General features: G+C 35.6%; 2 protein-coding genes across 4 annotated transcripts; one reads left to right on the forward strand and one right to left on the reverse strand.

Annotated features, from left to right (window-relative positions):
• The first annotated feature begins 996 nt into the window (after positions 1-996).
• LOC109048806 (plasticin) lies at positions 997-9,378 on the forward strand. Its single transcript, XM_042733388.1, has 9 exons — positions 997-1,660; positions 5,620-5,680; positions 6,230-6,325; positions 6,916-7,083; positions 7,185-7,310; positions 7,606-7,826; positions 7,933-7,982; positions 8,665-8,738; positions 8,943-9,378. Exons 1-9 carry the CDS (start codon positions 1,167-1,169, stop codon positions 9,012-9,014), a joined length of 1,362 nt encoding a protein of 453 aa, XP_042589322.1. The 5' UTR covers positions 997-1,166; the 3' UTR covers positions 9,015-9,378.
• Positions 9,379-11,173: 1,795 nt separating this feature from the next.
• LOC109048649 (SAP domain-containing ribonucleoprotein) lies at positions 11,174-17,829 on the reverse strand. Of its 3 annotated transcripts, none has more exons than XM_019066299.2 (11): positions 17,741-17,829; positions 16,868-16,967; positions 16,470-16,510; positions 15,353-15,417; positions 15,149-15,200; positions 13,929-14,002; positions 13,483-13,520; positions 12,455-12,474; positions 12,285-12,347; positions 12,112-12,198; positions 11,174-11,360 (listed from the first exon to the last, which is right to left on the reverse strand). In XM_019066299.2, the coding sequence occupies exons 1-11, from the start codon at positions 17,771-17,773 to the stop codon at positions 11,319-11,321; spliced, it is 615 nt and encodes a 204-aa protein (XP_018921844.1). In that variant the 5' UTR covers positions 17,774-17,829; the 3' UTR covers positions 11,174-11,318. The 3 variants fall into 3 exon arrangements, with proteins under 3 accessions (XP_018921844.1, XP_018921845.1, XP_042589333.1); XM_019066300.2 differs by having other exon boundaries at positions 16,470-16,507; positions 17,741-17,809; XM_042733399.1 differs by having other exon boundaries at positions 12,455-12,465; positions 17,741-17,809.
• Between the last annotated feature and the right edge of the window lie 4,067 nt (positions 17,830-21,896).

The raw sequence follows: 21,896 nt of genomic DNA on the forward strand, positions 1-21,896 counted from the left end.
ATAATTGTTATATACAAAAATCCTTATTTTATGGATGCCAGTTATTTCTTTAGAAAATGTCATGCTTGTCATACTGTTTCAGTGATGATGATTTTATTGACTGAGCAAAGGAAAAAAGTGGAAGCTATGTATGAATTATTGTAGCACAGTATGTGCTTCAGTCTGCAAAATAATTATTCAGATCGTTCTACATGTTTTTGTAGAAAACGTTGATTATAACAACCATTATAAAATATGTTATCTCATATGTCAAATTCAAAAATGTAATAAATTAGATTAATGCACTCAGGAAAAAAAATGTACAACTACCCTCAAAGGACCATCTTTGTACCTTATTTACCCCTGAAATGTAATTATTATTGGTACTGTCTCAGTGACAAGTTTAGGGTACAAGTATGAAATACTTAAATATGAAACAATGTTTGAGACACTGAACTATTCAAAATATCACTATACAAAATATGAGACACTGAACTATTCATTAATGCTTGCTTTATTCAAAAAGATAGAGGTTTGCACAAATATTTAAAGCAGCAAAAAATTTCATCACAACAAAGAGCAACATTTCAAACCAGTCAGGTCTTTCTTAGACATTTTTTGACCGGTAGGTCTTCATCTATCTTTATTATTGTTTGTTTTTCTGTCCTGCACTCCAGCCCAGTTTGGGCCCAGTCTAGCCCCATGGATGTTATGGCAAGTCCTGGGATCAGTGGATGTTTAGGAGATTCATTTTGGTTCTTTTGCATTGAATTTAACTTCTACCATACACTGTCATACTTAAAATGCTTTGTCCAGTCCCGTTAATATTATTAATTAAACATTTGCACATAAAGCTGTGGACGATCAGTGTTTTGTAGCAAGAATTCCCGCATCAAATGGAAAGTGTCAGAGTAGTGCCCAGGTTGGGCTTGGGAGGGAGTGACTGTAAGGATGAATGATAGATACATAAAGGAAGATGAGATCAGGGGCTCTGGAGACTAGGAAAGGGCTGGGCTGGGCGGAGCTTAGATCAACTGACCAGCTTCATGTATAAAAGTCACAGTCTCACATCCTTTTGTGACTCAGCTTTGATCAAAACTACTAGAGACAAAACGACCAGACGAAGAGAAAGATACAAAAAGGCATATCAATCAATAAAGGTTTAAACAACAATTAGAAGTATAACCATGAGTCACTCTACATTTCGCACCTCTTTTCACCGCACTTTCGGGATGCCTGTCTATAGCCCCGTGTCCAGTCACATAGGGGGTCGCTACATCTCTTCCTCTGTTCCCACCCGCTCTGTGGACTTCAGGAGCCGCTCCAGTGCTCCGGCCCCCCGTCTCTCTTATGATAAAGTGGACTTCTCATCGGCAGAGGCCGTCAACCAGGAGTTCTTTGCCACACGCAGCAATGAGAAAAGAGAACTACAGGAACTCAATGACCGCTTTGCCAGCTTCATAGAGAAGGTCCGGTATTTAGAGCAGCAGAACTCAAAGCTGATTCTGGAGCTGGGTCAGTACAAGGACCAGCAGCAAGGGCCATCAGGCCGCATCAATGATCTGTGCCAGCAGGAGATGAGAGAGCTGCGCAGACAGCTGGAACTGATGGCCAGAGATCGAGACCAGATGCAGGTGGAGAGAGACAACCTGGCCGAAGATGTGGCCCTGCTCAATCAGAGGTGCGTGTGCTGACTGGTGTATGCGTGTATTATTGTTTTTTAGTATATATGTTTGTTTAGTGTGATTGTGTTTTAATATATATATATATAGTGGTTCAATTTTATATTATATGCATTGTTTCGATTTTTAGAAAATTTTTGACATTTAAAATGTTTGACACAGGCCAGTGTATTAGTGGATTGTTATAAAATAAAAATAAAATTTTCATAATCTATTCCAAACCTTTGTTTTTTGTAATTATATCTTTGCATAGACTTCGACTTTCATTGCATTGACGAAAAAAGTTCTAACATTTTTCAAAATTGTGCTCTGCTGAGAAAAGACAGTCATACAGGTTTGGAGTAACACAAGGGTGAGCAAATAATGAGAGAATTTTCTTTTTACTGTTAAGAATAAAAATTATAAATGGGTTTAAGTTAAATGTGCCAAAGTCAGAAATGTCTTTGTGCCCCATTTCTAATGATATTATAGGCCTAACGATGTTGTATCTTATGATTCTGAAAGATTAAGCTTTTCTTTAACTGTTATAATTATAATATTCTTTTTATTATTATTTTTATTATTATTATTATTATTCATTTTGGTTACACTGGCATTATGGATATAGAACTGAACAGAGTTTAGGCTATTTTAAGTTTAGTCAGGATGGAGAAAATATGTTTAGCCCCTATAGAAAATATGTTTATTTTGATACAGAGGAAAAAAGAAAATAGAATTGCTTTAGTGGAGAAACTTCGCAGATATCACTTCAGAGGCTTTAAGTGATATTATGGTTGAATGCATTAAAGATTTTATCTTTACAAATAACAGTAGGCTATGTCTGCATAATGATGTTCATGTTATATGGGCGTGGCAGCGAATGAAATTAACAGAGACAAAGAAGCTGCAGCAGGGAGCCTCCCATCATCATCATCATCAGCATGTCTAACGCGGTTAGACTGTGTCTAATGGATGAGGCATTTACAATTAATGCTCCATATATACACACACAACCTTATGTTGGCCTATTCAGTCTTTATGATTAAGGACATCATGCTACAGTGCGTATAGGCTACTTTGAAAGTGAACGACTTTAACCAGCACTCCTAGAACTTTTATAAAATTCTGCTTTATGCCCATTTCACACCGTACACGATATCGGTGCATGCGCAAATTTGCAGCCTAATTAGCAACAGTAACTAAGGAGGGCGGGTCTATGCGAACGGTTCTGCATGAGCTGTCGGGCTGCGTCTCAGTGCTGCTGATAATAAAACGACTTCCGAACAGGGGCGTTTTCTCCGACTAGAAAAGGGAGGGAATATCTTCTAAAAAAATCGAAAGAGAAAGTAAAACAAGTATTACAAAATATGAAATCAAACAGTGTGTAAACCATTTATTTTTTATAGAACAACGTTCCCTTAAATCATTAATTTATAAATCATAGACATCAATAGACATGATATGATAGATCAGTGATTCCCAAACGAGAGTAAGCCCGGGGGTACACGATAATATTTATAGGCCTAATTAAGACAACTGTCGGAAATTAAAGGACTCGTTAACTGGGTGTAAAATTCTAATAATAGGCGTAAAAAAAAAAAAATCCTTTCGCCGTAATTTTTTTTTTTTTTTGCCATGGAATAAAGTATAATTTAGCATAAAAGGTAAACTAATTGCGACTTTTTGTCTTTTCTTCTAGTAACTGCAAGTTTATATCGCGAGTTCTGTGTGATATAAAGTCAGAATAAATATTTCTGAATAAAAGCAGTTAGTAAATAGGTTAAATTGCAAGTAAATAGGTTAAATTGATTCAGTGACTTACTGACTTGCCGCCACTTATAACGTTTTTAGTTGCATATATAGCCTGTATAAATATATAACGTTACATAGAGAGAGAGAGAGAGAGAGAGAGAGAGACTTAAATAATTTCATATTTACTGATTTTATTGGTAACAGCCCTATGGTGACTTATTATTTGAACTTAATTTATTGATTCAAAGTAAGGATATTACATATGAAAAAAAAAATCCTCATTTAATGCCGAATGAACATAACACTAAACTACAATATATACATCAGATATGGCTAGATACTGATTAGTATACTATTTAGTTTTAGACAAATAACTTTTAGGTTAGTACAAAAAAGTCACAATGCGGGGCTAGTTGGACACCAATTATATAGCTAGAGCAGAGAGTCTTTCTTCCTCTGCTGAAAAAACACAGCTAGATATGCTGAAAATACTTACTTTAGATTCCCAAGCTGTGAAAAGTAAAAAAACAAAAAAAGACACACAAATTCTTTTGAATCTTCACAGCTGATTTGAGTATACAGCTTTACACTTCTCACAACAATGGGGATCAACAAGGAGAACAAACAAGAAGGTAATCCACAGGTATAGGGGAGCAGTGTATTCTGGGAGAGGGAGAGCCCCAATCCTCCAATGTAGAAGATGAAGAAACAAAAAAACTCCCAAAACACCTCATTCATAAATCCCTGGAATACAGACACTATATGGCATGCATGACATTCATAGTGGACAGTGGGGGTCACAAAGACAAGGTTGCAGCCAAGTACACCCCAGAATGATGTCGGCCCTCCGGAAACCAGGAATGAGACGTAGTCAGGATAAGAGTAAACTGATGGTTTACCCACTACTGAGCATGGTGGAACAGATGGAACTTACTGGAAGACGAGGAGCTCTCAAAGACATTCTGAGATGATATAAAGGTGCCAGCTCTGCAGTACAGACAGAGTCTACTTTGAAAGACTTTTAAAGGAGTCCACTTTCATAAGATCCTCTAAGCCTAAGGTGTGTGGCTGGGTGGCGAAGCTCATAAGGTGATGATACATGAGGCAACTTTTTGAGCAATGTTGCTTGGGCACTTTCCCATTACGAATGGGCAACAAATTTCTTTAGATTGGTCATGGGCCCTGTGTCTCACCTGGCTGCCCGTTGACGGCAACATTGCCCAGCAACATTAGTTAACATAGAAAATGTTAGTTTTCTTCTTTTACTTGCAAAGTTATTTATAGTCAGTAGAATGCCTGTTAAATAAAGTGTTACTTTTTTGCCCTTCATTTATCTGAATGTATCAAACATGCAGCCTTCATTCTTACAGTTTAATTTTAATCATGGTTTTGTCTTTTGATGAAAATATCCTTTAAATGTAGTCATCATTCAATTATGGCATGTAGGCTCCATTCATTTTAGTCAATATTGACGGGTTCTAATTGTAGTTGACAAAACTTTTTATATATTAATTTAAACATTTCACCTATCAGTATTTGATTTAGAAAAAAATGTGAGAACCGTCCTTAACCGTCTTTTACTCTTAATTTCATCAGCAGTAGGCCTATGTTTTAATGAATCACTGTAATTACAAGACACATAATGAAAATAAGATGTGAATAAAATACACATAAATAAATTTAAAAAATTAAATAAATTGGGTGTACAAGTATGCTATAGATAAAGTAGAATATAATAGAATAAGATAACTGTTTTTGATGCCTATTTTTAGCTGAACCTTAAGGATCATACATTGCTGTGGTTGATGTTGTTAGCATATGATAACATATCTATTTATGCTTTAGTGTAGATTTAGTCATTTTTCTTTGTGTCTTATGCTTTGAATAGATTATTACATTTGCAATAAGAACATTTCACCCTACCGGTACTAATGTAATCTCAGATGCTTTTAAGCAAATCAGCTAATTGCTCCTCTGACTCCCTGCCAGATATGATTTTATATTTATATTACAACCTTCGCTTCAGACATCCAGTCTTTAAGGGCCCTCTCTCACTCATCCCAGAATCAAATAAAAGATGGATTACATGATTCTTCTTACAGCACACTAATGCATAATTCAATTTTCTGTTACTCTGGGAAAAGGTATTAAACCTTTATTATATTATAGGTATTACATTTTTTTATTATTATTATTGAAGTGGATTTTTATTTTCTCGTATGTGCAGGTTAAATGAGGAGATGCAGAAAAGACAGGAAGCTGAGAATAATTTGACTCTCTTTCGTAAGGTAATGTGATAATGGAAAGTATTTTATAACATTGCATATTTCCACTGAATGCTTAGGTTCATTATTTTTGTCATACAGTAACAATAAGAAGTCCACACGCCTGTCACAGTGTCAAGGTCTTTGTGTTTAACTTGTGCTTAACTTTAAAAAAAATGGACTTAAGGACAATGAGATCAAAAGTGCTAAAATGATAATTGTTTCCAGGTTCAGGCATATCATTAGAGTTGATTTCCGAGTTCCCCAGAAGGCACTCTCATTTGTGTGCTCATTTTGGGATTGACTCCCATCCTCACTTTCACCAAAAAAAACAAACAAAAAAAAAACAACATTTTCAAAATGATTTGAAACCTTTTTTAAAATCTCATTTTTTTTCAGTCTTCTTCTGACATTATTTGCACCCTTATCATTACTTAGTCAGTTAAAGATCTTACACAAATTCACAAAAATGCAATGTTTAAATGTTGAAAGTATGTAAAAAAAAAAAAAAAAAAAACAAAAAAAAAAACAGATATAACAGTATTAATAATCTGAATGTGTTTATAATTGAAGGATGTGGATGATGCCACACTTGCTCGTCTGGAACTGGAGAGAAAGATTGAGTCTCTGATGGATGAGATTGAGTTCCTCAAGAAGATGCATGATGAGGTGAGACACTAATATTTAATTAAGAAATAATGAATTCATTGAATGTGAAATTCAAATTCCTGTCTATGCTGAAAATATCTGGTTTTGAATAGCTGAAAAACTGAACTGTTACAATAAACATGTAAGTTTATAAGGATAGTATCTAAAATACATGCTGGTGTATTACCTCAAAGAAGCTAGTATTTGTGGGGGAAAAGTATCTAAGAGGCTAATCCATCAGTAAAGACAACTACAAGCCAACTATACTTAGAATACTCAATAGTATAGTATAGGATAAGATAGATAGGACTCAATACCGGATAGTTTATGCAAAAATGAACATTCTGCCATCACTTTTGTTTTGTTTTGTTCTTCTGCTAAAGACAAAAGATGATATGGTGAAGAATGTGGTCAACCAAGCAATTTCTAGTCCCCAACAATTTCTGTAGAGTTTTTTCCTATACACTTTCAAAATATCTTCTTTTATGTTCTTTTATGTTCAATAGAAGAACTATTTGGAAAAATCCATTTTGATTCTGTCTGTATGCTTTTTTCAACAAAAAACAACAGCACACAAGCATTCAAAATAATCGTGTATTGTAAATGTGTAGGAAATTCAGGATGTACAGGTGAGTGTTCAGAGTCAGCAGATGAAGATGGAGGTGATGGAGACCTCCAGCCGTCCTGATCTGACAGCAGCACTTCGAGACATTAGAGCTCAGTATGAGAGCATCGCCACCAAAAACATGCAGGAATCTGAGGAGTGGTACAAGTCCAAGGTGAGAGACATCATGAAGAGCCACTGTGTGAGTGTGTTACTAATAATACACAGATAAAATACTGTAAAACTTACTGATCATCTCTGTGTTTTCTCTGTTAGTTTGCTGATCTGACTGATTCGGCTAAGCGCAATGCTGAGGCCATGAGACAGGCTAAACAAGAGAACAATGACATGAGGAGACAAATTCAATCCCAGAACTGTGACATCGATGCTCTCAAGAGCACTGTATGTACATATATTAAATATTTATTCATCTTCTTTTCAAGCTGCCTAAAGCTTTGTGTGTATATATATATATATATATATATAATAAAAAATAAAAAAACAGAAATTGATTCAGGGGTTTCACTAATTATGCTATATTTGAAACCTAAACTGTTTAGTTGTGTCAAATGTGTGTGTATTTCTGTAGTCATTAAAGGTTGCTTTATGTAAAACAATATAAATTTATGATATTCTCTTATTTAGATAGCTAAAAATGTGTGTGTGTGTGTGTGTGTGTGTGTGTTTGTGATGGTAGAATGAGGCTCTGCTGAGGCAGATGAGAGAAATGGAAGAGCAGTTTGCTGCAGAAGCTGGAAACTATCAAGATACTGTGTCCCGTCTGGAAGATGAGATTCGGCACCTGAAGGAGGAGATGTCACGCCACCTGCGGGAATACCAGGATCTGCTCAATGTTAAGATGGCCCTAGATATTGAGATTGCCACCTACAGGAAACTTCTGGAGGGAGAGGAAAACCGGTAAGAATGATACCATTGAGCCACTTTAACAAGTTTCTGTGTGTAAATTTTCTGTTTTTTTTTTTTTTATTCTGGTAACTGATGTCCTTCAAACTGCACCTTTCAGAATTGTGGGTCCTAGCATGAAAATGCCTTCAATGGGTGGACACAGTGGTGGTGAGTCTATCATAACATACTGTCTAAAAGAAAGTGTTTATTATCATTATTATTATTTTTTTTTAAAAGAGCAATTTTGGATTTATATTAGGATGGAATGGTTGAAGGTTTTCAAGGAATAGTTAGTGCTTTGAAATATTAAAAGTAAAAGATCCATGTACTGCTCTTTCCACACAGACAAAATAAAAAATACATAACAAAAAGAGCTACCTTGCATTATTATGTAGGCAATTGCACAGCACAAATTACCTTAAAGCAGCAATTGAATAACTTGTTAATAACTTTTTCTTATGTCAGAATAGACCAAGATTATCATATTTCAATGTATGTGATCAAATCAACAAGAGCTAATTCAAACGTTATATAAAATGTAATCAAAAGTAGTTCTCACCTAAAACCAGTTAGATTACTTTGGAATAGCTGTATGTTGGGTGTACTATTCCTTTGTGTAAATGGTCAAATTTCGTTCTGCTGAAACGGAATCTGTTCCAAGAAGCTGAGTTAACTTTGATTGCTCATGATAATGATGACAACAATAGACAGATACAAGGGGTAAACAATTGTTTACATATCATGTCCTCTGTCAATCTGTAACATTTTTTAATTCTCTGTACTACTAAGCTATGAATTCTTTTATTCCACCTTTGCATCATATCATCTGCTGTGTGATGTCTTTGAACAGATTATGGTCTGTTTTCTGATACTGTACCTGGAAAGAAAGTCGTAATCAAGACTGTTGAGATCCGTGATGGAGAGGTGAGACACTTTGCTTCCAGTCTTATTAAAACGATTCCTTTAACGATAAATTGGCCATTGAAAAAACACTGTATGCACAGTATTCTTATGTTTAACATTATATCTTGTTAGATTTAAAAAAAAAAAAAATAATATATATATATATATATTTGTAACATATGTTGCATATACTGTATCTGATTGATTATTTTGTTCATTGCTCAGGTGGTGAAAGAATCTACAAAAGAAAAGAGCAGAGATGAGAAAAAAGATTCACATGGTCAAGACAAAGATTAAATCTGACAAAGATTAGAGCTTGCAGATAAATGAATGCTTGATGAGTTATTAATTATGTGTTGCAGTTTTAAAGGGACTGTAATGGTAAAATGTGTAAAACACGTGCTGTTTACGATGATGCTTGTAGTGTAGTGAATAATCAGCAAATATGTGACTCAGTATTGTGCATAATATGGTGCTATTACTATATATGAGCATAACATGACAATGCCTTAACTAATAAATCATGTATGCAGACCTAATAAAGTCACTAACAAGATGCCCAACAAACAATCACTTACAGACAACAAAAACAATATTTCAGAAGTTCACGTCAATATAATCTTCAAATAAAAGTGAATGGAAACTGAATGAATTTGTCTTCTTGTCCATAATTAAGTGTTTGCCTTTGAGTCTTGCCACAAATCAGAGGACTTTTAATCTGCTCCCCAACAGCACCGCACATTTTGTGATCTGGATCATTAACTCATTAGGAGATCATTAGCTTGTTAAAAAGAGCTGCATTTACTCAACTGAGTGTGTCAGATAAGAGAGACAAACAAAATTGTCCTCAGAAAAGAAAAACTGAAACACTGACACCTAATGAGTCTTTTTTTTAAGCATATTAATGGGTCATTAAATTCTAATTGTAGAATAATTAGAACAGTCTTCTTTTTACGTTTTATTTTACATTCATCACTGATGAGAAAAGACACAAATGTTTTGGCTCAAAGTCTTCCTCATTAACGTCTAAAGACACTTTATTTAGAATGAATTGTTCTGTACATGTAAGCAACATGCACACACGTGTAGTTTTGAGAAAGTCAATTGTAAACTAAGAAGAACAGAAATGTAAGGACACTGATAAGGGGCCATAAAAAAATATTAAATATATTTTCAGAAAAAGACTTTATACCCAGATTTGTTGTGCTGTTTAGCAGTGGAAATTCCACAATATTCGTTACATACATACATTTATGACGTAAGTACTAAGTGACAGTGAAAGCACAATTACTTGTAAATTCTACATTTACAAGTAACTGTAAATTGTTTATAATAAATAAAATATTATAAATAATAAAATATTAAAAAAAAAATTGTAAAGTTTTTTTTTTGGTATATGAGCTTTATACTTCAAGTTCATTTTCTAAAGTAGTCTTTCCAAATATACTTTATGTAAAATATTGAAACAGTACAATACAAATATACAGCTAGTGCATTGATACTGGCATAGTTACTACATACATTTGTACTTAGTACACATATAGAAGTAAATAACTTAAATTTACTTCAGTTTACTTAATAAAATGAAACTGAAGGTTTTTTTTTTAAGTAATTGAAGCTGTTCCACCCCAAAGCTGACTTGTTACTATAAACTCAAACTTATAAGTTTGTATGATAGTATGCAAACATATACTGGAGTACTACCTCAGTGTGTGTGAAAAAGTATGTAATAATAGGCTGCCAACTCATTTGGCAAGAAGTGAAGCGGTACATCACATGCAATGCAGATAATAGGGTTTTTTTTTTCTTGTGGCAAAACCTGTGCTTAAAGTGTAGGCACTGCTGGAAAGCCTGATCTGTTTTGGTTTGTGACAGCATATCCTGCAGAAAGCTGAGAAGCAGAAGGAGCAGGAGGCATCCAGTCAGCAAGCTCCACAACCAGAGCTGCAGAGTTCCATCATCTCTCTCAAAAATGGTGGTCAAATATGAAAACTACTTTCCAATGATATAGGGTTTGTGTAGAGATTAATTTATGTTCTAGAATAACATATAATGGTTCCAAATTAGTAATAACAATGAGCCCACTGGTGGACTTGTGAGAGTTAGCAGCTTTAATGGAATAGTTCTTCTAAAAACAGAATAATGTGCTTACTCATTGCCTCAGGCCATCCAAAATGTTGGTGACTTTTCTTCAGTGGAGTATAAAGATTATTCGTAACTAAACCCATGCATGCTTTGAGATCGTAAACAATTTTTTTATGCTTTGCATTGATACAGTTCATTAATCATTTAATTCCATGCATCGATCCACATCAATGTATCATTACAGCTCTAGCAACTAGTAGGTACACCTTTCCTGATCTACTTCTGAAGGACGCATATCAATACCGTAAGAACCCACACACACTGATGCCAAATGCAAATCATCTATCACATCACGAGACAAAAGAGAGAAATTAGTAAGGAACTGGGGTACTTTTAATGTAAATAGCAGATAAACAACCATGACACTACAGGGATTACAAGCTTATCACAAAATGAACAGCAAAGAACACTTAAAAAAATTAATAGAAAAAGTCCAAAAAGGGTAAGATCCATTTTTTATACATTTCCAAACCGCTCAGCACGTTTTCGCTTCTTTGCCTGAAGAAGAAAGAGAGGGTGGGGTGAGGAGAAGGGTTATACAGTGAGAAACACAAGATTGTAACATGGTCAATACTGATATAAATAGGAGCCTCGCTTTATTTTTAAAAGATCCCTTCTGTCCTTTGTCTAAATTATACACTACATTTAACCTGATCATATGGAGGTGATGGTGAAACCAGTCCTGCCACAAAGTGACCCTACCTTGTCTCTTGTATGGTAGGCAATGTTAGTCGCCCCACAAAATATTATCAAATTTGCAGAACCATTATTTATTCCAACAAAGATAACCTGAACAATTTTCCAGAAATATAAGACATTTTACTCAGTGTGGCTGTGCAGTGCATACCCTCTATACATTTACATGAATAAATGAGAAGGGGAAACTCTAAACAGATATATGCAATGAAAAAGAAAAGGAAAAAAAAAAAACAGATGAAGTTGAACAGAGCGGTGAATTTGCTTCTCCTGTGTTCAGAAATGAAAACTCATTTCAAACTCATAAAACTTTTGTTCATCCTCAGAACACAGATACTTTGTAATATTTTCTCAGCTTCCGTCCATCTATCAAAAATCTACGTAATCAACATTTTCAAGCTTGAAAAAGCACGGACATTGTAAAAGTCTCCTGAGAGACTATCACTTTACATGATGAACAGATTTCAATAGGCATTTATTCACATATAAACACTGATCATCACACATAGATTTAATGAACCTTTTAAAACCAGTTTACCAGCAGAACCCATACCTCTGCATCACTGGCTCCAGCAGACGCTGCACTTGTGACAATGCCAAATCTCTCCTTCCTCTTCTTAAGCTTTTCATCATCCTCAATCTGTGAACACACACAAAACATTCAAATAGCTACTATGCAAGACAAATGTCATTTGTAAGTTGTAAGTGAAATATGATAAAAGGTACCTTTTTAGAAACTGAAGAGACATTCATGCCAAAACGTTCTGCTCTCTTCTTTAAAACCTCAACCTGAAAGAAGAGTGGCACATTTATTAGTGGTTTTGCAGAGATTTTCAAAAGTTGTTTCACATTTCAATTTCCAAGCCCCAATGAAAATGTGCACCCAAATTACTCACATTTGGTTTGGCTGAAGTTCCTAAAAAAAAAAAAAAAAAAAAAAAAAAAAAATGAACATTTCTATGAATATGGAACTTTTCATTAATAAGACACTGCAGCTTGAAACTAAGTTTAAGACTGGATTCCACAATATTCTGCACACAACAAACACAGAGCAAGCACTGATGTCCAAATTCAAATGACTGACTTATGTGCCAGTTTTAAGAAAATAAATAATTTTAATCTTTTAATAAACAAACAAATTCAAAGACATTATCAGACTAAAAATGTAAAACAACTGAATCAATGAGTCATTCATTGCAGTTGGTCATGACCAACTATCATCACAAAGAAAATCAGATCAAAACACTGTACTTAGTGACTGACTGGTTGTTCAAATGTCATGTCATATCTTTCATTTGCAACTTTATTTTTTAAAATTATTTTAAACATTTTTATTTTTTAAGTACTGTATGATGCTATTTTAATCCACCTTATTTTCCCGTAAGAGCTGGAACAGCCATTTGTAAATCTAATGTGTCTGGCTTCTGGTGTCACCCGATTCCAGCTATATTTAGTTGTACAAAACAGCTTCCTTTGCTACTTGATATTGCAAACTGGTGTTTCTTACCATAACATTTAAATACATTGTTTTAATTATAAGCACACTGAGTTGTACCACAAACATTTTTACGGTTTATTGCACTGTTATTCTTCTCATCATTTCCCTACAGGAGCTAATTATGCAGAAGTCTCACACATTCACAGAGGAAAACTTATTTCTTCATTATTAAATAATGTGGTTGGTGGATGTTGTTAATAAATGTGTATAAAAAATGTGTGTGGCAGCAGAAGAAATATGTCGCACAAAAATAATAATAAAATTTATAATAAAAGATAATATCATGGACTTACCCATGACAACAGCATCATAGCGGCACAACACATAATAAACTTATTTGAAAATAACCAATAGCAGCAGTATTTTAACAAAAGGACTTCTGAAAACAGCTGAGATGCACTGTACACATATTAGATGTCAACTCACCTTTGGATGACACAGATTCAGGTACTTCCAAACCAAATCTATTAAAACAAGAATAGGAATTAAAGATATATAGAGGTCTCAAAACACACAAAATAATCTACATAAATATTAAAGCTAAGAGATGATACCCATGAATACGTTCACATGTCATCTTTCCCCATTTGACAGGTCCAATTTTACAGTTACAAGTCTGTTTGTTTCTCTAGAATGCATGTGCAATTTACTATTGTTCTCAAATTTTATTTCTACTTTAAAGTGATTTGAATGTTTGACAAACAGTTATGTTGATTTGTCTTATTGACACAGAAAAATGAGAATTTGTTTTCTTACATAAGACCACTGCACAGTCCAAACACTGAAGAATTCTGAGAATTTATTTTGAGTAAAATGCAGTCTTCGACCCTCTTTTAATGACATTTAATGTAATCTCTCTCAAACAAGCAAACCTTGCTGCTCGTGCCGCCTTTTTGCTGTCTGCATCCGGTGGAAGATTGAAGCGCTCTGCTCTTTTCTGAAGCCTCTGCAATGAAAATAATAATTTAAATACTGCAACTACTTATTTTATGGCATGTAGAATATACCATAGGATTTAAATCATAAATAATGCACATAAATAATGCCCTACTGGAGCAAAACACCCCTTTGTGCCACCTGGCTGTGATTTCACAAAAAAGCTTCACAAATGTTTAATAGTATCAAAATACCAAAGTGAAGTACCAAAATGAAAATGTTGTCATTAATCACTTACCCCCATGTCGTTCCAAACCCGTTAAAGCTCCATTCATCTTCGGAACACAATTTAAGATATTTTGGATGAAAACCAGGAGGCTTGAGCCTGTACCATAGACTGGCAAGTAAATAACAGTTCCAAGGTCCATAAAAGGTACGAAAGTCGTCATCAGAATACTCCATCTGCCATCAGACGTGCAATCTGGGTTATATGAAACGATAGGAACACTTTTTGTAAGCGAAGAAAACTAAAATATTGACTTTATCCAATAATTCCTGTGTCAACAGTCGCCTCTGTGTCTCTCCATATCACCGTATGCTGTGTATGCTCTTCTGTATCATCCGTGCCACAAAGATGCACTGTTTCTATGTGTATTTAGCTTTGATTTGAAAGAAAACAGTGCATACTTGTGGCGCGGATGACACAGAAGCACATACACCACATACAGTGATATGGAGAGACACAGAGGAGACTGCTGACACAGGAATTACTGAATAAAGTCGTTATTTTTGTTTTCTTCACTTACAAAAAGTGTTCCCATTGCTTCATGTTACCCAGATTGCACGTCTGATGGCAGATGGAGTATTCTGAAGACGACCTTCATACCTTTTATGGACCTTGACACCGTTATTTACTTGCCAGTCTATGGTACAGTCACAGGCCTCACGGGATTTCATCCAAAATATCTTAAATTGTGTTCCAAAGATGAACGGAGCTTTTACGGGTTTGGAACAACAATCACGGAAATGAATCATGGTAAGTGATTAATGACAAAATTTCATTTTGGGGTGGAGTATCCCTTTAAGGGCTGTAGTGTCTAAACTCAGTGACATGGTAAGAATCTTTAAATAAAAAAAAAATAATAATAATAATAGTCATAAGTATGACAAATGTGGTTTGACTAACACCGTATGTGGTTTCAGTAAAGATCATTACCTCACCAACTGCAGCAGGAGGGCTAATCTTGACCAGTTTTTTCTCAGTCACCCTGAAATCAAGAGCACAGTGAATAAACAAACCCATTTCCAAACACTAATCTTCAGGCAAGGCTAGAACTATAGTGTGGCATTTATTTTTTTTTTTTTTATATACACCATGTGCAATGTATGCTGATGTATAAGTGAAAGGGGAATGACATACACTTCAGGAGGAGTAAACTCTTGCTCTTGCTTCTGGACATCAGTCTCTTCTTTGGCAAAGGTCTCCTAAAACACATGCAGTATGTTACATTGAGCAAATCAAACACTATGAATGTTGTCCCATCTGGAACCTGAGTCCTGACACAAACACGATTAAAAATCTGTTAATTTACAGTAAAAAAAATAAAAAAATAATAATTCATCATCACAGGTGATCTGTTTAATTTAACTCCAAAGAGAGATCAGAGAGGCACGTGACCACATTATTTTGAAAAGGTAAACTTTTATTTGTTTTGCTGTATCCTGGACAGTAAAGGACCACCTATTTACCCTTCAATCATCCAAAATACTTTGTTACGCTTTAAAATAAAACTAGATAGGTGAAGTTTGTCAAAGAATAACTAGGGCTGTATGACTAATATATATATATATATATATCTTGACAATGATATAAGTGTGAATGGATAGAGATTTTTAAACTGATTATTTAGCCATGTTAGAGCAATAAAATTAGCACTGAAGAATAAGAAAACACACAGGATGTGCCCAATGTTAAAAAGAGCGAAATGCAATAAACAGTGAAAAAGAACTCAGTACAGTACTCCAAAACTGCACGGCCTGACCATTTTCTTAGCCATATTCAAAAACATTTGTTCTTAACACAACCACTGTGCACCAAGCAGGCACTGTAGTTTTGTGCAGAATACATCATGTAACATGTACATGAGCTACGTGAACTGGAGAGCAACGTTTAAGGTTCAAAAACAGAACTTTCAGAAATCGGATCCATTCCAAACAGATTATGGATATTAGTGATTGTAAGCACCTAATGAGGTGCTGAAACCCTACAGGGAAACTGTGCTTTTTATGCATTCTTTTTTGTGTTTTATTAACATGCATTATACATAGCAAGTGATTCATGTAGTTACGAAACCAGAGACCCTTCCCATCGAAATCATTTCATGGCCACATGTGATCAGATCCTGGTATAAACTAGTCAAACATGCACAATGCATTTCATTTCTATGAAATAACGCTGTAGCTACTACATTTAGTGTGCATCTATTAGATTTTGCCCTGAAAAAACCAATGGAAAAATTACTTCTGAGAAAACTTACCTCACCATATTCTTCCAGAACTTCCTCTTCATTCACTTCTTCTAAAACCACATTTTAAAATGTTAAACAGGCATAGGCAAAAAGTATAGAAGTCACTGGTGACCAAAAACTGTTTTATCACCAACGTTCTTTAAAATTATCATCTTTAGTGTTCAGCAAAAAAAAATCAATTCATACAGATTTGAAACAACATGAGAGTGGGTAAATGATGTCAGAATTTAAATTTTTGGGTTAACAACCTCTTTAAGAAAAAAAAGGAGTAGAATGTCATTAAATAGGTAAAGTATTATACTCAACTTTGATATTAGATGTCTAAGAACACAACTGTAATCAGAACTGGTTAAGAAAGAAAAAAAAAGTATGGCTGGCTGAGATATCTTGCATTAGCAAATGCATACCATGCTCTTCCAGGTAAGCCTGCAGCCGGGCAATCAGATCGGCTTTATTTCCTTTGGCATCCAGCCCACGAGCAGTGCATTCCTGCTTCAGCTCTGCCAACTGTGAAGATTATATTAGTTATAATGACTGGGCTTACATTTACACAAACAAATCACATATCTGCAGTGTGAAACCGGTTTGGTCAGTTCCACAAAGTTGGATAAATGAGTTCTAAATAAATTGACTGTACCATGACATACATACATAAAAGGGGAAAAATAATAAACAAAAATAGAGAAAGAGAAAAACTCTTCATCTTTGTCTACGTCAATGTATGGTCTTACAAGTTGTTTACGTACGCCGTTCAGTAAAATTTTCAGAGCATTATACGCCCCAAAAATGCGGTTAAGGAAGGCACGCTAGGTGTCGATAGACTATGATGGCCAAAAAAAAGTAAGCAACTAACTTGTTTTAAAATACGATGTCTATTGTTATAGCCCACTTTTTAGGCACTTGTAGTGGACGAAGAACACGTGCTGGTTGGGTTTTATTTTTTAGAATGAAACGGTTTGATAAACCACTTTAGTTTAACGTAGTGCCTGAGTGCATGAGGGAACAAAGTAAAAGTCGCATTTAGAAGTCTCTTAAAGATTGAGCTAAAATGTTTTTAAGTAAAATGTTTTACATCGAGGAACGAAAGGTACACAGCTCACGATGTTTGAGGCTAGAGTCAAAACGCTCTGTCTATAGGAAGCTGCCTAGATTTTTGAGCAACATGAGTGCTGAATGAAGCTTGAAACGTTAAATATATCTCGACTTTTTCATCATAGCACAGCTAAGAACAGCTTGCTGTTACAGCTCGACCCAAACACTAAACATAAAGTGTTTCTTACCTTGAGTTTATGCAGTTCCACGACTTCCGCCATTTTCTTGAAGAGGTTTGTATTTTGAAATCTGCTTCATTCCGGTTTGCACAGTCGTTTACGGCTAATTTTGCGCTGTGCGCAGCCACCGGGTCGGGTCAGGAGACTGGGTGACTCCTGTTGAGAAGTGTTCCTCATAATATCCATATTATCCATAATATCCAACGCCCCCCCACACAAACCTCTGACTAAACACCTACATATATGTGGCTTATATTTACATTTAACGTTACAATTTTCAGGTTTATTTTCATGGAATTTCCACAACTATGAACTTTGCAACATGACCCTGTTGTTAACCATTATATTTAGCTAAAAATGACAGTTTTCTTCTGCAGGGCAGAACTTACAGTGGAAATTCGTTTCATACTGCTTAGAATTTTGCAACATCAACACTATTATTTCACAGTTTAATATTGTGAAGCTTGCTTTGAAACTGTATTGTAATTAAGCGTGATAACGTAAGTGTCTCTAGAGCGCGCGCGTGCGCACAAAAAGACACGTCACGTTTGAAAGCAGCAGTCTATCATCGGGTATGAATAGAGTCGACCAAGCCCGTTTTTGCCAATGTGCTATTATTAGTCATCGTTTTCCCAATGTGTTCGTTTGAGAACTTCTCGGAAGGGTAGCCGCCCTAGGGGTTTTCACAAAACGAAACGCAAAATAAACCAGCACCTAATATAGCTACTCAAAACTAGCTCATTTGTTCTCGTAGGGAGTTCCCCGGATAAAAATCCGCATTCCGGAGGGGGTTTTTTTAAAAATACACGTTTTTTCGCCGGGATGCCTCCAGTAAAAATTGGCATGCCAGATTGATAAATTATCACATTGATTTATTGGCCTGGGGTCCGCTTCAAACCGCGGATCCATGAAAAGCAACCATCGGGAACAGGTGTTTAAAAGTAGCTCCATTCCTGCAGTAAAACCGCGGACTTGGCAACAACTGAATGTCCAGCACCCTTTCGTAAACAATCAGGAGGGCGGACGTTATTTTTCCCCCTCAGTGCATTTGGTTTAGGACCGGTTTAGGGACATACGGACATAAAGTTTTATGTGTGGTCGGTTTTAACCGTCAAGTGGGAGGGCTTTGTTGAATCGCTCAGTTGATTGTTTTAGAAGGCCTGAAACTTCTCTGGATGCACGTTTCTTCGTTGGCCCAGAGGGCGGGGGCTTGTTTGTGCGTTTGCAAGCTCTAATAAGCGGTGCTGTATGAAAACGCTGGAACAGCGGTACGGATAATAAGTTGTGACATGGTTTTTTTCAGGCGCCCATAATTTTAAGAAATGCAAAAAATATTGATTTTTAAATTCTTTTGATTGCCGTTTGATAACTACTAAAGTACTCCTTCTTCTTCATACAGGCCGTTGTTTTACAAAAGATTAGAGTGTTGCAGAGTTTGTTCCCTTCCCCGGAAAGGGGCCAATTTGACATGGAGTCTTTTCAGAAAGTCGAGAAGATGGAGATGGGAACATCCGGGGTTGTTTATAAAAGCAAGAATAAAAGGTCACCGGAGAAACAGTTGCCCTAAAGGAAAATTCGAATTAGACACGTAAGTGTTTGTTCACCAGTTTCTTTTTCTATGTGTTAAAATTTGTTGCGTAGTCAGATTTTTGTTGTCATTAGTGGTTTAGATTGAAATATTGCATACATCACACTCTGCTAATTGTAACTTAAAGTGCCTTCCTCTAACGTAACGTTACATGTACCACTGCTGATGTAGATTAATCCAGAATTACACATTTTATGTTCGTTTACCAAAAACAGATGGATGAAGTTTCACTTTGTTAACATTAGTTAATGCATACGGTTGGTAATTAACTTCAAAGGCTTTAACCATAATGAACGTAGTATTACACAAATAAACGGAGCCGTCGGAAGACGTAGGGGGTATTTTAGCAAGCTTATATGATGTTCATTTAGTCGATGTAAACATATGTTTGTGGTTAAATGGCACGTCTTTGATTGACATATCTATTTATTGTTTGATTTCAGAGAGACTGAAGGTGTTCACCAGCACTGCCATACGTGAAGATCTCTCTGCTAAAAGAGCTCAATCACACACCAAACATAGTCATAGTATGTATATACAGAGTCTAAACTTCAGTCCTGGGGCTTGCATTTTCAAAAAGCATCCTGACACTTACAGTTGATCGTAGAAAACAGTGTGTCACCAACTGACCTGCCATCAATGTTAGGAATTATGATGCTTTTGGGAAAATGGAGCCCTAGATGATTGAATTTTTTCCTCACGTGCATAACTTGTGGTTTCACATCATAATGTAGGAGTCAAACTCAGTCAGTGTTACAGGCCAGTTTTAGAAAAACTGCCCTATGCTTCTGGTTGCCTTACAGGGGCTGTTTTCCCTCACCCAGGTTGCATGATGTGATACACACAGAAAATAAAGCTTTACGTGGTGTTTGACTTTCTTCACCAAGCACCGGAAGAGATTTATGGACTCGTCCAACAGTCCCTGGCATATCCTTGCCCTCGTGAAGAGTGAATCCTTTTGGAGCTTATACACAGCTTTTAGTGATAATGTGAATGTGACGCGAACTGTATATTGATGTTAGCAAAGTTTAAAAAATGTTTGCTTAACATCAATATGAAAAAAAAAAAAAGTGCCAGAATGTATTATTTATTATTTTTATTTTTATTTATGTCTTTTTTTTAACCCCTGACAGTAACAATTTTGACAAATAAGAGTTACACAAAATTTATGAAAGTTAACTGCAAACAATATTCTCAAAAAAAGAATTTTCATTGACACATTACAAGATTATTATTCACTTTTTTTCCAATATCAGTTAATATTTGTAAATATTTCAGGTAATGTGTCATTTTATGCCTAAGGAAAAAATTGCGGTTAAACCAGTGGTTTCAGTTGTCATTCCTCATGATGACACTCAATTTAGTTCACGGATCAAATTCAATCAGTGTAGCAAAAAGTATCCAAAATGTGGTATTTGGCCTGTGGCTCTCCAGGATTAAAACATTCTTGCTTTCATATATAGTTAACTTATTATCATGAAACAATCTATATATATAATATATATAAGAATTAACTAATGTCCTAAAAGTGATGTTATTTAGTCTATATAGATTTGTAATGTGTACCTTGATGTGCAGATAGCTGTTCCCTATGATGCTAGAACCGAAATTCCTGCTCAATCTAGATGGGGCAAACCGAAGTGCCTGGGATGGGATTGTGTAAACATCCGCTTCATGATGGCGTGCAGGCTGGTATCCATTCCGAGCTCAAGTGTCCACCTATTGAAGCCACGTTCAGAGTATAGCACTGTTATATGATACAGATTGCGTCATATAGAGGCGCTAGCCGATAAGAGGGGCGGTGCATGCCATCTTGAGCGAAACAGGGGAGCTAATGAGCGAGTACTGATTCAATTATGCAGACAAAAATTTAAATTAATTAAAAGAGAGGACATTAGTAAAACAGACCAATTTTCAGTTAAAGGACCGTCTAGGTGTTGATTTCAATGATGTCATCATCCAGCTTCCATTTCAGTTCTCTTCCAATGTTGTCCTGTGAAATTCAGGTCCATAATATTGCTGGATCATTAGGTGACTAAGTCAAAAGAGCCGACTGTGGCAAAACAACCTGTGGTGACAACTGGAAAAAAAAAAACCTGGGAGAAACCAGGCCTCCTCGCGAGTCCAAATTTGTACATTAAGCAATAGTTCGATTACCAGTATTTCACATTAATAGTTTATTATTGACATATAGTAGCTACTACATGTCATTGAGGCCCTATGAATCTTTCACACTGGGATGATTGCTAGCCAAGATTCTGAGTGCAGATGCAAAAAAGTGAGATTTTCTCTAGATTTCTACTAACTATAGGTCTATAAGCAGGGAAAATCTCACGGGTTTTACAGCAGTGCGGATTAGTGATGTTTATGTTTCATAGTAAGAGTACAAATGGTGTTACTTGAAAATGTTCTACCTGTAAAGGGGTTTCCTGGCCAGCCAGAAAGTCATGAGAAAGTTTATGAGAGCCTATTGCCCATCAGAAGTCCCTCACCCACCCTCACCCTAAAACAAGGATGATGATCCTGACGATAGCTGCTCGTATCTCAGCTTGGTCTACACAGACATTTCTTGCTGGA

Source organism: Cyprinus carpio, chromosome B11 (assembly GCF_018340385.1).
Source record: "Cyprinus carpio isolate SPL01 chromosome B11, ASM1834038v1, whole genome shotgun sequence".
Taxonomy (NCBI): domain Eukaryota; kingdom Metazoa; phylum Chordata; class Actinopteri; order Cypriniformes; family Cyprinidae; genus Cyprinus; species Cyprinus carpio.